The sequence below is a fragment of the Typopeltis vanoorti genome, unplaced genomic scaffold, assembly GCF_054136105.1.
Source record: "Typopeltis vanoorti isolate ZY-2024b unplaced genomic scaffold, IOZ_Tvanoo_1.0 HiC_scaffold_24, whole genome shotgun sequence".
Classification (NCBI taxonomy): domain Eukaryota; kingdom Metazoa; phylum Arthropoda; class Arachnida; order Uropygi; family Thelyphonidae; genus Typopeltis; species Typopeltis vanoorti.
In genome coordinates this window covers 1,941,866-1,961,528 of record NW_028328064.1, presented here as the reverse complement: position 1 = coordinate 1,961,528, position 19,663 = coordinate 1,941,866, and the positions used below count along the sequence as shown (strand labels likewise).

Here is a 19,663-nt window from a genome sequence, read left to right as displayed (position 1 = left end):
GGTTTGAGTTATCATACATTCTTTCTTCCTTTAGGATCTTTCCTGAGCTATCCTGAGTGACTCAAATTATACTAACATGTCCAGGTCCTAGCCAGTTTGGCTGAACATTTCTTTAGCACTCGTGCTGATATCCTTTCTGTTCTTCTTATCCATGTTATGCAATAATTCTAGAACCTCCTTCTCAAAGCACATCTTCATCTAATGTAGTGGTAGTACTGTGCACTATGTTATATGTAACAGATTGATAGAGATTGTCAAAGTGAGTACTCATTATATGAACTACTTCATCTGCTTCTGATAAAAGGGTACTGTCTGCATTCAGTAAAGTTATTCACTCACATTCATTCTTTCTTTAAGTAGCAGCATAAGAATAAAATTCTTTTGGGTTGCATTTAGCCTGCGCAGCCAATTTCTTTTCATACTCCAACTTTGCTTTCAATACAATACCTGTAACTTGATCCTATTTGTTCTTTGAACTCTAGTGATACATTCAGATATACATTGTTAATATCCTTCCCATTCAACAATTCGAACCTGTCCTGATTGGAACATCCATATAGCTGACTATATTATGAGGATGAAACATCCTGATGACTTGCTCAGAGTTGACCTGCAGTAATTACCAAGCTACCATTTTTATCCATTAACATCATTTTGCAATAACCATTCTTTCTACTTCTCACATATCAAAAAAACTCTCCAGAATTTTTCTGTGCCTGATTTGCTAATTTCTGTTCATACTACACTTGAGTCACTTTCTGGACTGCTCTCTATATTCTTCGTGCAACTGATTATTATGAATATTCATCTAGTGCTGTCTTCACAGCCTTCTTCTTACAGATTTCATGCTTAATCCTTTCATTCATCCATTTGACACCTACCTTATTCAGCCTTTTAATGTTCGGAATTCATTCACACAATGGTGCTGAGAAACGTGTCTTAATCAGGGTCCAACCAGTATTTATCTCCTTCTGTAACTCCTCATTTCATGCTATAGCTCCAGACTATCTCCTAACCTTTTCATAATCCCCACCCTATATATATCCTTTCCTCACAGAAGTCCTCATATGGCTAGCCACCACCCAGATGATCACCTCATGATCACACTCACCAAATAGAGGGAGAAAAAGCCCACTCACAATAACATCCTCTGATGAAATGGTCAGATCTAAGACTGTTATATTCCCATGCTTTCTCAACTATTTGTCATAAAGTGAAGATCTGATCCTGACGGCTTCTATTTGGCCTAAATCCATCTTGTTCTACACCAAGCTTTTCTTCCACAATTCTTCTCAACTGTTTCTCAAGTATACTTGCATAGATCTTGCCAGGAACACTCAGTAGGGAAATACCTCTGTAATTCTCACATTCAGTTTTATTTCCCTTTTTATATATGGGCACTATTATTCTACTCCAATCATCGGGAATTCGTCCCTCTGTCCAGGCTTTCTGAACTATGCAGTATTTATCTCCTTCTGTAACTCCTCATTTCATGCTATAGCAGTGCAGCCACTGTAAGACTTTTATACCACCATATTTCAGCATTTCTGGTCGAATATCATCTACTCCTGCTGCCTTTCCACATTTCAAGCCTTTGATGGCTTTTTTTCTACTTCAGGTATGGATATGTATTCCTGACTGTATGCCTGTTGAGTGTTTTTTACCACTGCGCTATCACTGATTGTTTCATTTAGCAATTTTTCGAAATAATTACACCATACTTCAAGGATATCTGTTTCTCCTGTTTTCATGTCACCTTTATCATCTCTAACTCCTTTTACAGCACTCTTTCCTCCATTTCTAAGCTTCTTCAACAATCTCCAGAATATCTTACCACCTTTTTGATATTTATTTTCTATGTTCTCGCTTTCTTATATTTTTCTCATTTTTGTGATATAAGAAATAAGAAAGTTTCTCACGTTCTTATTTCTTATATCACAGTGTTTTGCTTTCTTATATTTGTCTCTGTATTCTCTAAGAGCAAAAGCTGACTTATTTGCAAGGAACTTTTGATATGCTTTCTTCTTTTCCTTCACTGCCTTTTTAACTTCCTGTGTCCACCATGGAGTTCTGATTTTTCTATCCTTGCAGACTACCTCACAACATGCCTCTCTGGCTGAATCAATCAGGGTTTTCTTCAAGGCTTGCCACTGAATCTCCAAGGTTTGGTTCCTGTTCTCAAACTCTTTCATTTTTTTCTTCAATAATCTTTCTGTATTTTAGTCTACAGTTCACATCTGAGAGCTGCTCAACTTTTATTTGCTTTAAAACTTTCTTACATGTTATTCTTTTCGATATGAAATTCAATTTTATCCTGCTCAAGACTAAATAGTGATCACTTCCAATTTCAAATCCTCTGTACAATCTGGTGTGCTGCACCAGGGAGACAACATCACTATCAACAATAACATAGTCAATGAGACTTTTCTTATTCCTTGCTTCTTCTCTCCATGTGAATTTGTGCACATTTTTATGTTGGAACATGGTGTTAGTAATAACCAGTCCATGTCCTGAGCAGAAATCCAACAGGTATTTGCCATTATTATTAGCTTTGATCTTTTCTCCAAATTTTCCCAAAATATTTTGGTATGTCGGACAATCATTTTCTACTCTGCTATTTAGATCCCCAACAAGGACCACCTTTTCCTTTTTCACTGTGTCAGTTGCTTTTTCTAAAGCATCAAAAAATTCCTCCACTTCTACCTTAGTAGAACCTTCTGTGGGACCATAGGCACAAATAAGTCTCATTTTCCAGTTCCCCATTCTCATATTTGCCCACATTACTCTACTTAAGACTGCCTGCCATTCAAGAAGATTAGCCTCGTATTTTGTGTTGAATACTATGGCTACTCTTTCTTTTCCTTGATTGTCATTTCCTGAATATAACATTTTGTATTTATTGCTCAGAAAGATCTCACCAGTTTTTGTCTTTTTTGTTTCAGTTATTACGCCTATTAAAATAACATTAGCAGGATGGAAGTAGCAGAGATGAGAATGCTTAGGTGGATGTGCGGTGTGACCAGAAAGGATCATCTGAGAAATGACTATGTCAGGGGAACAGTGAAAGTTACGAACTTAGGAGCGAAAATACAGGAGGCAAGGTTGAGATGGTTTGGTCATGTGATGAGGAGGGAGGACGAATATGTGGGAAGAAGGGTCATGCAGATGGATGTGCAAGGAAGGCGGAAGCGTGGGCGGCCAAAGAAGAGATGGAGGGAGCTGGTAGAAGAGGATTTGAAGATGAAGAACTTGGATGTGGTGACAGCCCAAGACAGGAAGGTGTGGAGGAGACTCATAAGAAACAGTGACCCCACTTAAGTGGGAGAAGCTGCAGAAGAAGAAGAAGAAGATTACGCCTATTATGTCGATCTGGTACTTATCTAATTCCTCAGCTAGCTCCATTTCTTTGCCATTCAGGCTTCTTATGTTGGTAGTACCAATCTTTAACTCTGGTGATGTTGAGTTGGGGTGTGCTTTCAGATTTGTTCCACTAGCTGACTTTTCGCTGTTCGCCCTGTTCCCTGGCAAAAACAACGGGGCCTTGTTTAACCGGGCGACGCCCCAGCCGTCATGAAATTTTGTCATGTTGTACCATCATTTTGTCACATATTTTATTTAGTAATTAATTTCTTTAATGTCTCCATTCCAATATTACTCTTACTCATTCCAGTTTAATACATTCTAATTACCGTATTTTTCGATAGATAATGCGCGTGTTATTTATACAAAAAAGTCTAAATTCGTTAAAAATGAACATGCGCGGTATACATTTGAAAGGTATGAGAGGTAAATCAAATGTAATAACAAAATTAAGGTAGAAGTATTACTTAATATTTATTGAACATTACATTATTCAAATCCAAAAAATTCTTCATCAGACTCAATATTGAAAGAATCGATTGCATTAAAAATTTCGTTTTTAATGCAATTTAATGGTATTTGTTCAGCTTCATAATCATTGTCACCAAACACTACCTAACACCTACAAATTGTCTTTGAATGGTTTATTTACTGCAAGATCAAGGGGTTGGAGTTTTTTTGTTAAACCACCTGGAATGACGGCCAATTTGGAATACTCACTTACAAAAATCGACCACTGCTACTAGCAATGCACATGCTTTTAAAGAATTCCTCCGTCCTCTGCCTGTACTTCCTAACTCTACTGCTAGTTGGTGCAAGCGCGTTATCTATACATCAAAAGGAGTGATGAAAATGTTGGGTTGGCTGTTACACATTAGGTGCGCATGCACTGTGTGGGCAAACTGACACTGAAATCAGCAATTGCAGAGACATATTTGTTTAGAGTGTCCAACTGTCAAAACAGTAGCATCACTTAAACTCATGCAAATAGTGATGGATGTTTGTGGCTACATAGATTGAAGTGAATTAATTTAGGGTTTGTGGCTCATGACTTTTGCTACTGTGAGCACAGGCTACCACACACATTTAACCTGAGACTGGACACCTGTACACAAAAAGTATTTCATATACACATAGGCCTGTAAAAATTAGAAAGAATATGGCTGGCCTGGCTGGCCGAGTGGTTAACGTATCCGCTCTCCAGCCAAAAGGCTGGGGGTTCGAATCCCGCATGGGCATAGATCTTTGTGATTTCTGTGGAAATACTAGTGGTAGTGGTTGGCAGTAGATGGCGTTGGTGTAGTTGCGGTCAGTTGGTGGATTCAGTGATGGAGACAGAGTTGTAAAGCAGGGCCCTCCCTCAATGAGTCTTTGGACTCCCTGGAGGTGTCAAATAATAATAATAATATTACTGCCCATGCTCAATCACCTTTATCATCTCTTACCCCATATGGAAATGTTTTCTGTAGATTTTTTATTGAAGTTGCATATCAATTAAATTCTTAACAATTACAAAAATGCATATTTTTGCATGATGCATAAAGCACACTCCCTTTCAGATATATAGATGCTTTGCATGGGATACTAAGGCAATTGAGAGGAAGTCATTAGCCTCTATATAAAAGTAGCCAAGCAATGAAGATATTCATGTGCAAACTTTGTTTGCTTATGGATAAAGGATAAAACAAGAGTAATTTATTGTCAAGTTTAATTTATATTATAACCAAGTGAAAAACTTTCTACATCCATCAGAGAGTAGCATATGGTTGAGTAGAATCCAGGAGAATGTGAATGACTAGTGGAGTAGTGAAAAGCCATATTAATGTGATATAGAGATTTTTTTTTTTTTTTGGAAAACATTAAGAGAAATGAATAAAAAGTTTATTTAACTGAGGTAAGATGTTTGATTTGTTTTTTTAATTCAGGATATCTCTTTTGTCGATAATCTGGAACTTTGTCTAATTTATAGAGTGGCTGATCAAACATATCTATGAATAATTTTTTCTGGGGGAAACTATTAAGAGTATCAAAGTAGAGTAGTATAATATGATGTTTCCCAATGGCACTTAAAAGTGCAAACATATTTTCCTCCCATCATACTGTGACATAGTGATGTGTGAGCGTGTGCATCAACTGTTGCTGCACACTTCATAAACAGATACAAAAAAATGTAATCTTTAGTATAAACATTTGAAGAAACCATATTGAGATGATCCAATACATCAGAGTTGTATTCCCATTTTAAAAATGTGAAAGTTATACTTATGACTTTATTTGACATAGAATAGGCATGTCAAACATACAGCTCATGGGCTGCATGAGGCCCACCAACAAGTAACCTGTGGCCCACCAAACTTTGTAACCAATATGGTTATTTAACTTTTGACAACACTGAATTAAATAAACATATTTAAAAAATTAACATTTCCATTTAAGATTATTTTATATGCCAATTTCTAGAGGAAATAATGTTCTATTTTTCATTTCAAAAAACCTTGTTACACCACTGCATAAATATTGAAGTTTACCGAATTTTAACGAGCAAGTCTACATCCGCTCACCATAGCAATTGGAGGCTAGCCATTAGCAATTTTCAAGTTGTAAAAAAGTGTAGTGTTTTCTTTATAATTAATAAAGAATTTATAAAAATAATGTCGAAACCTTCAACCAGTATGAGTAAAAAAGGATTAAGTGAAGAAGAACATAGTAGTTTTCAAGAAAAATGGGAGTTACAATATTTTTGTAATCAAGGAAAAAAAAAAAGATTTATGCCTGATATGTAGAAACTCTATTGCAGTTTGCAAAGAATATAATATTAAAAGGCATTACGATACAAATAATAAAGAAAACTATGATAAATATGTTGCGAAACTACGTGAAGGTAAATTGTCAGAATTAAAGTTGACACTTCAAAATCAACAAAGTGTATTTATCAAACCGATAGAGCTACAGTAAGTTATTTGTTATCACATTTAATAGCAAGCAAGTTGAAACCATTCACTGAAGGGGAATTTATTTGCGAACGTACTATTAAAGCAGTTGAAGTGTTGTGTCCTGATCAACTAAAGAAATTTAAAAATAAAAGCTTATCTCGAAATACCACTGCTAGCAGAACTGATGATATAGCCGGGAACTTAAGGAATCAACTAAAATCAATAATTCCACCATTTCAGATTGCAACTGACGAAAGTACAGATGTACGAGATATCACTCAGCTGGCTGTTTTTATTTGTGGATGTGATATGAACTTAAAAGTAAGTGAAGAACTTCTAGAAATTATTTCTATGCATGATACAACCACTAAAATTGATATTTTTGACACCCTTATGGAAGTTTTGAATGAATACAATTTACCGTTAAAAAAAGCTAGTTTGTCTTGCAGCTGATAGTGCTCCTGCCATGACTGGTGTTGTTAAAGGTGTTGGAAGTTTATTTTTCACTTGGTTAGACTATAATAAATTTAGTTTAATCCTTTATTCAAGTGTAAGCAAACAAAGTTTGCGCCTGAAAATATCTTCGGGACTGAGGTAAGGTAGTGCAACACCAGGCAACTCTGATCAAAGGTGGACTAAGCTCTCATCACTCCTTGTCTCAGTATCTCCCATAATGCAAAGCACATCTCCCTGCAGACATGTATACTGCTATGCATTAAGGGAAGGGCCACTACCCAGACCAGTTTCGACCTTTATTGAGGTCTCGTCAGTGGGAGGCAGACCCAAACATGGAGATACTAAGGCAGAAGCAATAGGAGAGATCGTATTTACCTATAGGAGTTGCCAACAGATGCACCACCTTATTATTGAATTACTCTGGATTTAGAGAAAGATGTTGGAAGTTTATTTTTCACTTGGTTAGACTACAATAAATTTAGTTTAATCCTTTATCCAAGTATAAGCAAACAAAGTTTGTGCCTGAAAATATCTTCAGGACTGAGGTAAGGTAGTGAACCTGTTGACAACTCCTATATGATAAAGGTATCTCCACGTTTGGGTCTGCCTCCCACCGACGAGACTTCAATAAAGGTCGAAACAGGTCTGGGTAGTGGCCCTTCCCTTAATGCATAGCAGTATACATGTCTGCAAGGAGATGTGCTTTGTATTATGGGAGATACCGAAGACAAGGAGTGATGAGAGCTTGGTCCACCTTTGCTCGGAGTTGCACTACCTTACCTCAGTCCTGAAGATATTTTCAGGCAAAACTTTGTTTGCTTACACTTGGATAAAGGATTAAACCAAATTTATTATAGTGTTGTTAAAGGATTTGTTACAAATTTAAAAGAAAAATGCAAAGAACAAGGTAATAATAATTTTCAACATTTTCATTGCATTATTCATCAGCAAACACTATGTTTTAAAGTTTTAAATATTGGACATGTCCTAAGAAATGTCAGTAAAATTGTAAATTATATTTGTGCACATGGGCTTAATCATCACCAATTTAGTAACTTTTTAGAAGATATAGAAAGTGAATATAGTGATCTACCTTATTATACAGAAATTAGATGGCTTTCCAGTCATAAAGTTTTAAGCGATTCTTCGAATTGCTGGACGAAATTACCATTTTTTTAGAATTGAAAAATTATGAATGTGAAATATTAAAAAATGATCAATGGATAAAGGACCTAGCTTTTTTAGTTGACATTACAAGTCAACTTAATCTTAAGCTACAAGGCACACATCAAGTAGTTACCATGTTATTTGACAATATTAACATTTTCAAACAGAAATTATTACTTTGGCAAAAAAAAATTCAAAAAGAAAATTTATCCCATTTTGAATGTTGTCAATCATTATTATAAAAATCACTGAAATTGAAATTTTCAGAATATGCCAAACAAATTAAGTTATTAGAAAATGAATTCGAAAAAAAGATTTTTAGATTTTAAGAAATATGAAAATCAGTTTCACCTATTTACTTCTCCTCTATCGATTGATGTTGAAACTGTTGATGACAATTTACAGTTGGAATTAATCGAAATTCAGTCTGATTCCATATTGAAACAAAAATATATGGATGTTGGAATTCCAAAGTTCTATGTCGATTGATACCCCAATGTGTTATGCACAATTAGGCGTATTTTATCAGTAGCCACATATTTATGCGAACAACTATTTTCAACTTTAAAGAATAATAAAACTGCAGAAAGATTAACAGACCAGCATGTGCAAGCAATATTGAAAATAACTACAGCTCAATAAATTCAACCAAATTTTGAAGATTTTGTTAATGAAAAACAATGTCAAGATTCTTCAAAAAAATGATATGTATAATTTTATTTAAATATGTAAACTTTATATTTTATATGTATTTTTGTAACATGGTTGTATTTTGTACTTATATACTCTAATGTTAATATTAAAAAATCTGTTTCCTCCTTATTTCGAGATTTTTTTTTGTTGTGGCCCACGACTTGATGTATAATTCTTAATTTTGCCCTTGGAGGTAAACGAGTTTGACATGCCTGACATAGAGGGTCTAATAAAGCAGAAATTTCCTAAGGCCAGATCATGAATTAGGCTGTTTACAGACTGTTCATTAACACTTCTGAGGAGATGCAATTCATTGAAAAATGGACTAATAAATGAGCTTCTATCATTAGATTTCTGCATTGTGCATCGATAAGTGTTCAGGGCTACTTTACACTCCTTGGCTTCTCGCATATCTTAATCACCATATTATAGCTTTTTGGACCCCCCCCCCTTCTCAAGGCTCTTTAGATCATTTCTAAAGGGGGCAACAATTTTGAGACACAGATCAACTGAATATGACATAGCAGCTGTACATCATTCTCACAGACATACCAGAGATTGGGAAAGGTAGAATCAATTTCAGCCAGATAACATAGATTAACTTGTATTGAATTTCCCTACAAAAAATATTCTGTCCTAGATATTTTTGATCAGTTCATGTATATTAAACTGAAAATTTACCAAAAAAAATGGAAAGTTCACTATAGAATGTACTGTATAATTTTACCTGCTTCCATTTATATTCATGTATGATTTCATCCTGTACTAACTTAAACTTCTTATCAGTGTAAACAGGTTTGCTTATCAAATCATCCAACACACTCCTGATGAACTGTACTCTGGTTAAGTTTGCTTGATAATTGGTACTTGCAGTAATTTCACATACTTCCTAGAAAATAAGAAAGAAAAGTCTGTTGTAATGAGAATGCACGGAATTTGAAAAAAAAAAATGTATTTGATAATCACCAATGAAGGAAATTTGTGATGATCCAAGATACATTTTTTTAATTAATGCAAATAATGAACATATTTCAGAATTCAAGTCAAAATTTTAGGGAAAAAATTATGCTAAACTAATAGTGTAATACTTTATTTTGTTATTATTATTATTGCAATCATTTCTCCATGAGTCAAAAGGCTCATTGTGACAGGTCTTGCTGTCTGTTACAACACAGATATAAAGCAATGCATTCCAATCATTCACCATTCTCCATGCAAAAAACTGCTTCTCACTCTGCTGCCACACCCTCATTATAGAGCTTCCAGAGATGACCTCCTGTTCTTTTCCCCCTACCCCAACCTTCTCCTACTTCTATGTTAGTCTAAAAATAACCTCTTGCCCTTACATGTCTCTGTCATATTACCTCTCCTATCCCTATCTTCTGGACTCTGCAAACTACATTTTCTCAACCTTTCTTCATACTCACTATTCCAGACATCAGAAACTACCTTAGCTAATCACCACTGGCCCCTTTCCAATACATATGTTGTTCCTCGCTTTATGTGATTAATTGGTTCTATGAAATAATCGCATAAAGTGAGTTGAATTAAGCATGGGTGAGATAGGGGATAAGGGTTTCTTCAGGAGGATAAAAAAATGAAACCTCACACCTGTGAGCAAAAGAAATTTTAATGAATGAATATAATTAATACAATGTTATAAACACTACATACTTCTGACAGTCTTCAATCAGATAATGAATGGACTGGGTCTGGTGAGTCTGGATCATCACTCTCTTGCTCTCTTGAAGTCCCTGGGATGATAGGCTGATGATCTTCAACTTTTTTAATGAAACAGTCGAGACTCAGTTGATGGGCAGCATTCTTCTCCTCTCTCTCTCTCTCTCTATAAAGTCTGTATTATCTTAGTTGTCAACATTTTTACAACTTTCTTTTATTTTCTCTACTTGATTTCTTGTTGTTCTTAAAGTTGATTCTGAAATTCCTGTAGTTCTGACTATGTTGACTGGGTGCTCATTACGTTCATACTTTATAACTTCTAATATTTCCTCCAGTGTTATAGCTTTTCTCTGTTTTTTAGTCTCGGAAGTATTTTGATCACAATTGCCTCTTTTTTTCATAATGTTAGCATTGCAGAAGACTCCAACAATGGAGCTTACTAGTTCTACACCTTCTGTGAGACTGACATGCAGCACGATGCTGCCTTGTCAAAGCGGTGTGTGCACAAAGTCATGTGACCACACACAGGGTGACTGCGAAATTGCTACCGATTGCAATTTTTTAAATTAACTTTTTAAAATCACGTTATAGCGAAAATGAGTAAAGTGAGATCGCATATAATGAGGGATACCTGTATATCTCTTCATCCTTTTGAAAACAATGTGAACAAATATCTGCACAGTATGTAGTCTGATCAAGCCCTTATACAATGGAACCATAATCTCCTTACTTCTACATGGCAATGTCCTCAGTATTGAATCTGCTGTGCTGTCCTCGCTACAATGTGCCCCATAAATTTTAGGTCCCTCTCCAGATAGAATCACCCCCAGATCAATTATATTCTCCACTTCCTCCAAAATGTCCCCAACAACTGTATACTCTGCACCCCATCTTTGTTTCATGAATTTTAAATTCTTACATTTTGCAACATTGAACTGATAACCTAACTTACATGCACATTCACTCTGTCTTTCATTAAATATTCATATGTACCATGGTAAAAAATGATATATATATATATATATATATATGACTTTTAAGACTACGGGGGGGGGGGGGTAGTCCTAAAAGAAATAGTGCCAGGGCCTCTACCTTGGAAACAAAAATCCAGAGCATGAAGTGCGGCATTATTATTGTTATTATTGCTTTTTAAGTTAAACTTTCTGAGATTTTTTAGAATCAGCTAAAATTGACATGCATTTTTTGTGTGCTATAGATGCCTGATTGGCAGAAATTTTAGTTCTTAGGGATTTCAATTGCTGCGTTTTTTCTGTACCATTAAATGTAATTGTGCATTTCACCCATTTGTTACTGAGAGATAACCCCTGAGTTTTGTGAAGGCCTAAGTACCCTACTGATGAACAATCACTACAACCTAAATATCCATTCTTTGCTACGAGCCACTTATGTTTGTCCTTGCATTCAAGCCACTGTTGCTCTGACCATATAGCAAACTATAGCGAGGACACAGTTTCACAGAGCACACTACATGTTTTAACTGTCAGGTCCATTGAACTTGTTAGGGGGTGTAGGATAAAAATGGCAAGCTGCTATTTTTTGACCGAAAGCTGGAAATGCATCATAAGTCTCATTATTATTATTATTATTATTATTATTATTATTATTATTTCGGGCGACTCCAGGAGTCCTTAGAACTCATCGAGGGAGGCCCTAAACATCATGTCCACACAACTATGCTTCTATACAGCTATAATTCTTATAATTTATTTTTATAATGAATTTAAAAACTGTGATAGTTTTAACAAAGTACCAGGGTTTGGCCCTGGCCCAACTACACCCCTGTATATATATATATATATATATATATATATATATATATATATATATGTTAAAGATACCAAGTAATTTTAAACCTGGTTTTACTCCATTTCCCAAGTAAGCAAACAGACAAAATGTCAAGTTTGTGCCTGCAATTTATGCAAGACTAGCTGATCCTACAGGTAGTGCAAGATCAAGGCAACTCGTGGTGAAGGTGGAGCAAGTTCTGATCACTAATCTTAATATTTACCCTTAATGCCAAAACACATCTCCAAGAAGGGGATGTATGATGTTTTGTATTAAAGGCAAGGGGCCACTACCCAGACCGGTTTCAACCTTTATTGAGGTCTCGTCAGTGGGAGCTAGGCTAGAATTAGAAATACCAAGATTTAGTAGTACAGAGCTTGTAAGTATTTCGCCAAAACAAGTTACCATAAGGTGTTTTAACCTTATTAAATAAAAATAAAAATCTCTGGAGGAGATATAAATGTAGAAAGTATTTTTACCTTGGGTATAAATATGTTAAAGATACCAAGTAATTTTAAACCTGGTTTTACTCCATTTCCCAAGTAAGCAAACAGACTAAAAGTCAAGTTTGCGCCTGCAATTGATGCAAGTCTAACTGATCCCACAGGTAGTGCAGGAACAGGGCAACTCGTGGCGAAGGTGGAACAAGCTCCGATCACTAATCTTAATATTTACCCTTAATGCCAAAACACATCTCCAAGAAGGGGATGTATGATGTTTTGTATTAAAGGCAAGGGGCCACTACCCAGACCGGTTTCGACCTTTATTGAGGTCTCGTCAGTGGGAGCTAGGCTAGAATTAGAAATACCAAGATTTAGTAGTACAGAGCTTGTAAGTATTTCGCCAAAACAAGTTACCATAAGGTGTTTTAACCTTATGAGTAAAACCAGGTTTAAAATTACTTGGTATCTTTAACATATTTATACCCAAGGTAAAAATACTTTCTACATATATATATATATATATATATATCAAACAGTACAGTGCATGTGCCAAATTTGAATGCCTTTGTAGAAGTAGTAGAGCATTTGTTAAGTTAAAGCTATTGGACTGGAATGATAATTAATTAAATTATTTATTATTTATTATGATACAGTCTATTTAACACAATTGAGTATAATAATTTCCCAAACTTTTAGGATTATTATTATTATTATCATCCTAAGATTCCTCCCCTCCCATGAAGTCATTTAGGAGGTCTCTTTTGTTCATAGACACAGCTCATCATACGAAGCCTTAAACACATTAGAATTCTCTGCAGCCACCACGCTCTCAGGCAATGCATTCTAATCATTCATAAATCTCCATGCAAAAAACTTGCATACTCCTTATACAGCTTCCAGAGACTCCCCTGATCTCCTATTATTTCATCTCCCACTTTAAAGCCAGTGTAGAAAACCTCTCACTCCAACACACTGACATAATGGTCAGTTTTGACGTCTCCTCCCTATTCACTAATGTCCCACTCAAAGAAACCTTAGAGCTCATCCAAGTCAAGTTTCCTCCCGATATCTCAGCCCTATTTCAGTTCACAATGAACTCAGGCTATTTCGTTTGGCAAGGAAAGTTCTACAAACAGATAGAGGGGACAGCCATGGGTTCACCACTTTCCCCACCCTTGGCCAATTTCTTTATGGAGACCTTTGAAGAGAAAGCCTTAAACTCCGCCCCACAAAAACCCACTATTTGGCTTCGTTACGTGGATGATGTGTTTGCTATTTGGCAACATGGCTCAGACTCACTCCACTCCTTCCTAACACACTTAAACAACCAACACCCCAGAGTCAAGTTCACCTTAGAAAAAGAGGAAAACAACACCCTCCCCTTCCTAGACACTTTAATCACCCACCAGCTTGATGGATCTTTGGTTTTCTCTGTTTACAGAAAACCCACCCATACTGGCAGATACATTCACCAGCAATCCCCCCCACACACACACACAACAATATGGGGTTATAAAAACACTATATAACAGGGCAAAATTAATCTGCTCAGATGACAAGGCCCTAACTACTGAACTAAACCACATCCACAACACTTTCTTAGCCAATGGCTATAACCCCCAAAAAATCCTCAAACCAGTAAACCACAACCCCACTCCCCCCGCTCCACAATAAAGATTACACCAAATCTATCACCATCCCCTACATCCAGGGCACCTCTGAGAAATAACCAATATCCTCAGAAAATATGACCTTACTTCCTGTTACAGACCATATAAAAAGTTGGCATCCCTTATCCGCTCTACCAAAGAACAACCACTTCCCCTAGACCTATCTGGTGTATACCAGGTCCCTTGCAGCTGCAAATTGTCCTACTTTGGCCAAACAGGCAGAACAACAAATATCAGGATTTCAGAACATAAAGACTACATCCGTTTTCACCAGTACAGCCGCTCCGGGCTGGCAGACCATGCCTTAGATACCAACCATAGAATTCGTTGGAAGAAAACAAAAATAATACACCACAGCAAGTTTAAATACGAGAGATTATTCAAGGAATTTTCAGCAGCTCTAAAAAACGTTCCTAACCTCAACAAATTTGGGTACTTGAAACCACCCCAAATTTGGGAGACTTACATTTTGAGAACTTCAGCCCCAACTGCCAAAGTCAACCAAATTAGCCCACCAGAGGGCACCATTAGGACTTTAGGAACAATATTAGTTTCTTGCTTTCTTCCTCATTTGCTTTTGTTAGTGCCTGCGTGCACATACCATATCTTTATGTTCCTGAAGATGGCAACGTGATGTTGCCGAAATATAGAAGTTATTTATTAAAGTTACCTTTAATTAATATACTTTATATGCGTTGTTAATTCTGTAAACTAATTACCAGTCATGTCTGCTTAATTCCCTATAAACCTCTTCTTCACTCAGTCAGTCTCTCCTCCTCATAATCATCCACTGTTCTCAAACTCTCTATGATGTCACATTTACAAGGATGAAAGACCTTTATGAACTGTTCATTAAATATCTTAACTATATCCTCTGCAGCAGTTGTCTTTATTCCATTTTCTCCATCCTACTATAATCATTCTTATTTTTGTTGCCTACATATCAAAAGAACTTCGCAAGATTTATTTTGGCTTCGTTAGTTAATTGCTGTTCATAGTGAACTTTTGCTACCCTTACCAACCAAGTCACACTCCTTACATATTCTTTGTATTCCTCATGGAATTGATTATTACAACTCCTGTTATACTGCCTCCATAATGTGTTTTTTTCTGCAGCTTCTCCCACTTAAGTGGGGGTCACTGTTGATGATGAGTCTCCTCCACATCTTCCTGTCTTGGGCTGTCACCACATCCAAGTTCTTCATCCTCAAGTCCTCTTCTACCAGCTCCCTCCATCTCTTCTTTGGCTGCCTACGCTTCCTCCTTCCTTGCACATCCATCTGCATGACCGTTCTTCCCACATATTCATCCTCCCTCCTCATCACATGACCAAACCATCTCAACCTTGCCTCCTGTATCTTCACTCCTAAGTTTGTAACTTTCACTGTTCCCCTCACATAGTCATTTCTCAGATGATCCTTTCTGGTCACACCGCACATCCACCTAAGCATTCTCATCTCTGCTACTTCCATCCTGCTGATGTTATTTTTCCTCAGGGCCACAGTTTCCATAGCATACATCATAGCTGGCCTCACTATTGTCCTATAGATTTTGCCTTTCAGATTGATCGGCACCCTCTTATTGCATAACACTCCATCCATCTCCCTCCAGTTCCTCCAACCCGCTTGTATCCTACATCCTACTTCCTTCTCAGCCCCTTCATCTTCTTCCACTGTTAAACCTAAGTATCTAAAGTCCCTCACCTTCCTGATGACATTTCCTTCCAGCTCCAGATCTGTCTCCTGGCCGCCGCCCACTGTGCAACACATATACTCTGTCTTACTTCAGCTCAGTCTCATACCTCTCTCTTCCAGTACTTTTCTCCATCTTTCCAGTTTAGTTCCCGCTTCTTCTCTTGAATCTGCACACAGCAAGATGTCATCTGCATACAACATTGTCCAAGGCACATCTTCTCTCACCTCCTCTGTCACCACCTCCATCACAATATTAAACAGAAACGGACTTAATGCTGACCCTTGATGCAAGCCAACTGTTACTTGAAAACTTTCTGTCTGTCCCAGAAAGGTCTGAACACTTGTCTTCACATTTCTGTACATCTCCCGCACCAACCTGACATATTTTTCCAGAACCTTCTTCTCCCTCAGACACCTCCAGACTTCTTGCCTTGGCACTCTATCGTATGCTTTCTCCAGATCAATAAATGCCAGATGTAACTCCCATTGTTTCTCTTGAAACTTTTCCATCATCTGCTGTAACCCAAAGATAGCATGTGTTGTTGGTCTACCAGGCATGAAGCCAAATTGTTCCTTTGCAATCTCCACCTCCTTCCTCAATCTTCCATCAAGAACCCTTTCTAGGATTTTCATTGTGTGGGATATCAACTTTATTCCTCTGTAATTTTTACAGTCTTGTGCATCTCCTTTACCCTTGTAGATGGGGACAAGAGTAGTCTCCCTCCATTCTTCGGGTATATTTTCCTGTTGGCAAACTTTCATGAATAGGTCCCACAGCAGATCAATTCCCTCTTCCCCCAGTGCCTTCCATGCCTCTACTGGAATCCTGTCGAGGCCCACCGATTTTCCATTCCTCATCCTCTTCATGGCCTCTGTCACTTCCACTCTACTGATGTTCTGCACCATCCCCTCAGAAGGCTGCCCATCTTCTCTGTGAGTCCTTGCATTTTCCTCATTCAAAAGTCCCTCAAAGTATATTCTCAATCTGTTTCTTATGTATCACATGCTTAATCTCTTTATTCATTCATCCATTAACACCTATCTTATTTAACCTTCTAACCTTTGGAATACATTTAGACATTACTTCTGCTAGATAGTTCTTGAATATCACCCAAGCAGCACTGATCTCCTCATTCCATGCTACACCTGCAGGCTCTCTCTCTTTCTCTCTCTCTCTCTCCTGAGCTCCTCATAATCATCAGTCTTGTAGTTCCACATATACCCTTTCCTCACTGAAGTTCTCATATGACCCATCAGTCAGACTTACTTCTGTTTCGACATATATGCTTGCTTTTCCTTTTTTAATAATTTGTGTATTCACTATCACATTCTCTACACTTATATTCTCATGCTTACTCTTCTGGCTTTCACACCCATCACTGCCTTTTGTCCTTCATCTGGTATTCTTTACTTCCCATTCATGACTTTCGTTCAAGTCACCACACTCCATTTATATATTACACTGTATGCAGACCCTCACCCTCTCACTTCATTTGTTTAATCTCTGAGCAAACACATATGTCACATCACATTCACCCATGCATATATATATTACACTCCTGACAAAGAATCATCTTTGTCAAATCAATTCACAACACTCATCACACTTGATTTTTGCATTCTGCATCTGACTGACCTAGTTCTTATTGCCATTTTTGTTTGACTTTCGTTATACTCTTCCTTGCAGTCCTGAAAAAGTCCTTCAAACTGAATAACTTCCAAACACACACACACACACATGCCACACTAAATCACAACCAAAACAGACTAAAATTGTCCTAAATTTATAATATATCACTAATAATTAATATCTAAAATGATTTTTTTTCTCTGTTCTAGTTATAGTCTTTATTTCTTTCTCTCTGCAGGTCACATATACTATGTAAATTTGTAGCCAGCTTTACATCCTCATTCAAAAACCTAATAGCCATCTACCTTGAGTAATAGCTAAAGGCCCATTTCTCTATCCAATACTGACTGCAAGATGCAGGAACGAGATATATAATCAAAAGTATACAGGTGTAAGGAGTTCCGAGTTAAGTAGAACAATTTAATCTGTTTCTACTACGTGATCTACTACATCTGGTTGATATGAAAGAAGCAGCCAATGGGGGTACACCTGGTGGATCTTATTATTATTATTCAGGCCTCCATAGAGTCAAGAGACTCATCATGGGAGGTCCTTCTTAGGAAACACAAAGTCTATCATACCACTCCTTTAACTCATTGACCGTTCTTGCTCTCGTCACTCTCTCAGGCAATGCATTCCATGGTTCAACCACCCTCCACACAAAGAAACCACTCCTCACTGTCTTGCTCACAGCTTCCTTTCGTAACTTCCAGGGATGGCTTGTCATTGCTCCTTCCCGCTGTTCCACCACAAAGAACTCCCCAATGTCCACCCTGTAACTGCCTCTCAACAGTTTAAAAGTCTTGATCGATCATATCACCTCTCCTTCTTCTATTCACCAAACTCTGCAGTCCATATTCCCTCAGCTGATCCTCATAACTGATATTTGTACTGTCCTGACACTATCTTTGTTATTCGCCTCTGTACACTTTCCAAATTTAATTTATCCCCTTCAAATCTTGGGGACCAAATTTGAGAACATTAGTCCAAGTGTGGTCTGATCAAGGTCTTATACAACGGAATGATAACTCTTTTATCTCTACAGATCAGCGTATCTTACAGCTCTTACTCAAGCATTTGATTATGTCTGGCATCCCTTTCTGTCCACATCCTCCAGAAGAGTGGGGTGTATAGAAGGCTGCTATCTGTCATTTAAGGAGCTCATACTAATACAATAACTTGCCTTCTAGTCAATGGATTCCTATCAGATCAGGTCAAAATTCAAAAAAGGAGTTAAACAAAGTTGTTCTCTTAGTCTGTCGTTCTTTGCATTGGTTCTGGAACCTTTTCTGCAGGAAGTTGACAATTCGTATGTGCTGTGCAAGGGATAACAATTCCTTGAACTATGAAGGAAAATATATTAACATATGTGGACTACTATATTGTGGCCACTACACTGCTATGTAATAACCACTTTGAGGGATAATGATTCAATATACATCTGTTTTGGTATTTTGGAAAAATCAGTGGACTAACTGCCAATGCTAACAAGACAAAAATTAAAAGTTTTTGGAAGACTGGATCATAACTTGGAGACATTAGCTTTGGACTAACCCCTAAGAGAGAGAGAGAGAGAGAGAGAATCACTCACAATACTTAGAATTCCCTTGTCCACTTGTCCAATATTACCAGTTCATAAACTAGTATTTTTACACAAAAATTTGAAACTTAGATCATTGGAAAATTGGGCCACTTTCCTTTTCTTCTAAAGCCATAGAGGCCATGTACTACTTAAAACCACAATTTTCCCTGCTTATCTGTACATGATGAATATTACAAAGATCATAAAAGTTGAAAAAAAAATTATATAGTAAACCTGTGTGCATTTTTTTTTGTGGTCCAGCTGATACTGAGGAAGTTTAAAAGGAATTTCTTCAGCTATCAATATCGTTTCCCTGATGATGTCTCAGTGACTGAGATGAAATGTAGGATCGACTGAACTTGTGTTTCATTATTTGTATGTACTATGTTCTTTCTATTAAACTTTGTAATGAGTTCCAGCAAGTAACTCTAAATATTCAATCATTTTTCCTCAGTATTCCATAATGCAAAATATACTTCCTTTTAGACATGCATATTGCTATGCATTATTGGAAGATTTACTACCCAAACCAGTTTCAACCTTTATTGA

General features: G+C 36.9%; 1 protein-coding gene across 3 annotated transcripts in view; it reads right to left on the bottom strand.

The window, feature by feature from the left end:
* LOC150092169 (uncharacterized) overlaps window positions 1-19,663 on the bottom strand; it is a 300,320-nt gene that overhangs the window by 21,979 nt on the left and 258,678 nt on the right. For all 3 annotated transcript variants that reach the window (XM_090415233.1, XM_090415231.1, XM_090415232.1), the window contains exon 17: window positions 9,337-9,498. In XM_090415233.1, coding sequence (XP_090271359.1) covers window positions 9,337-9,498 — 162 coding nt within the window. The remainder of the gene's footprint in view (window positions 1-9,336; window positions 9,499-19,663) is intronic.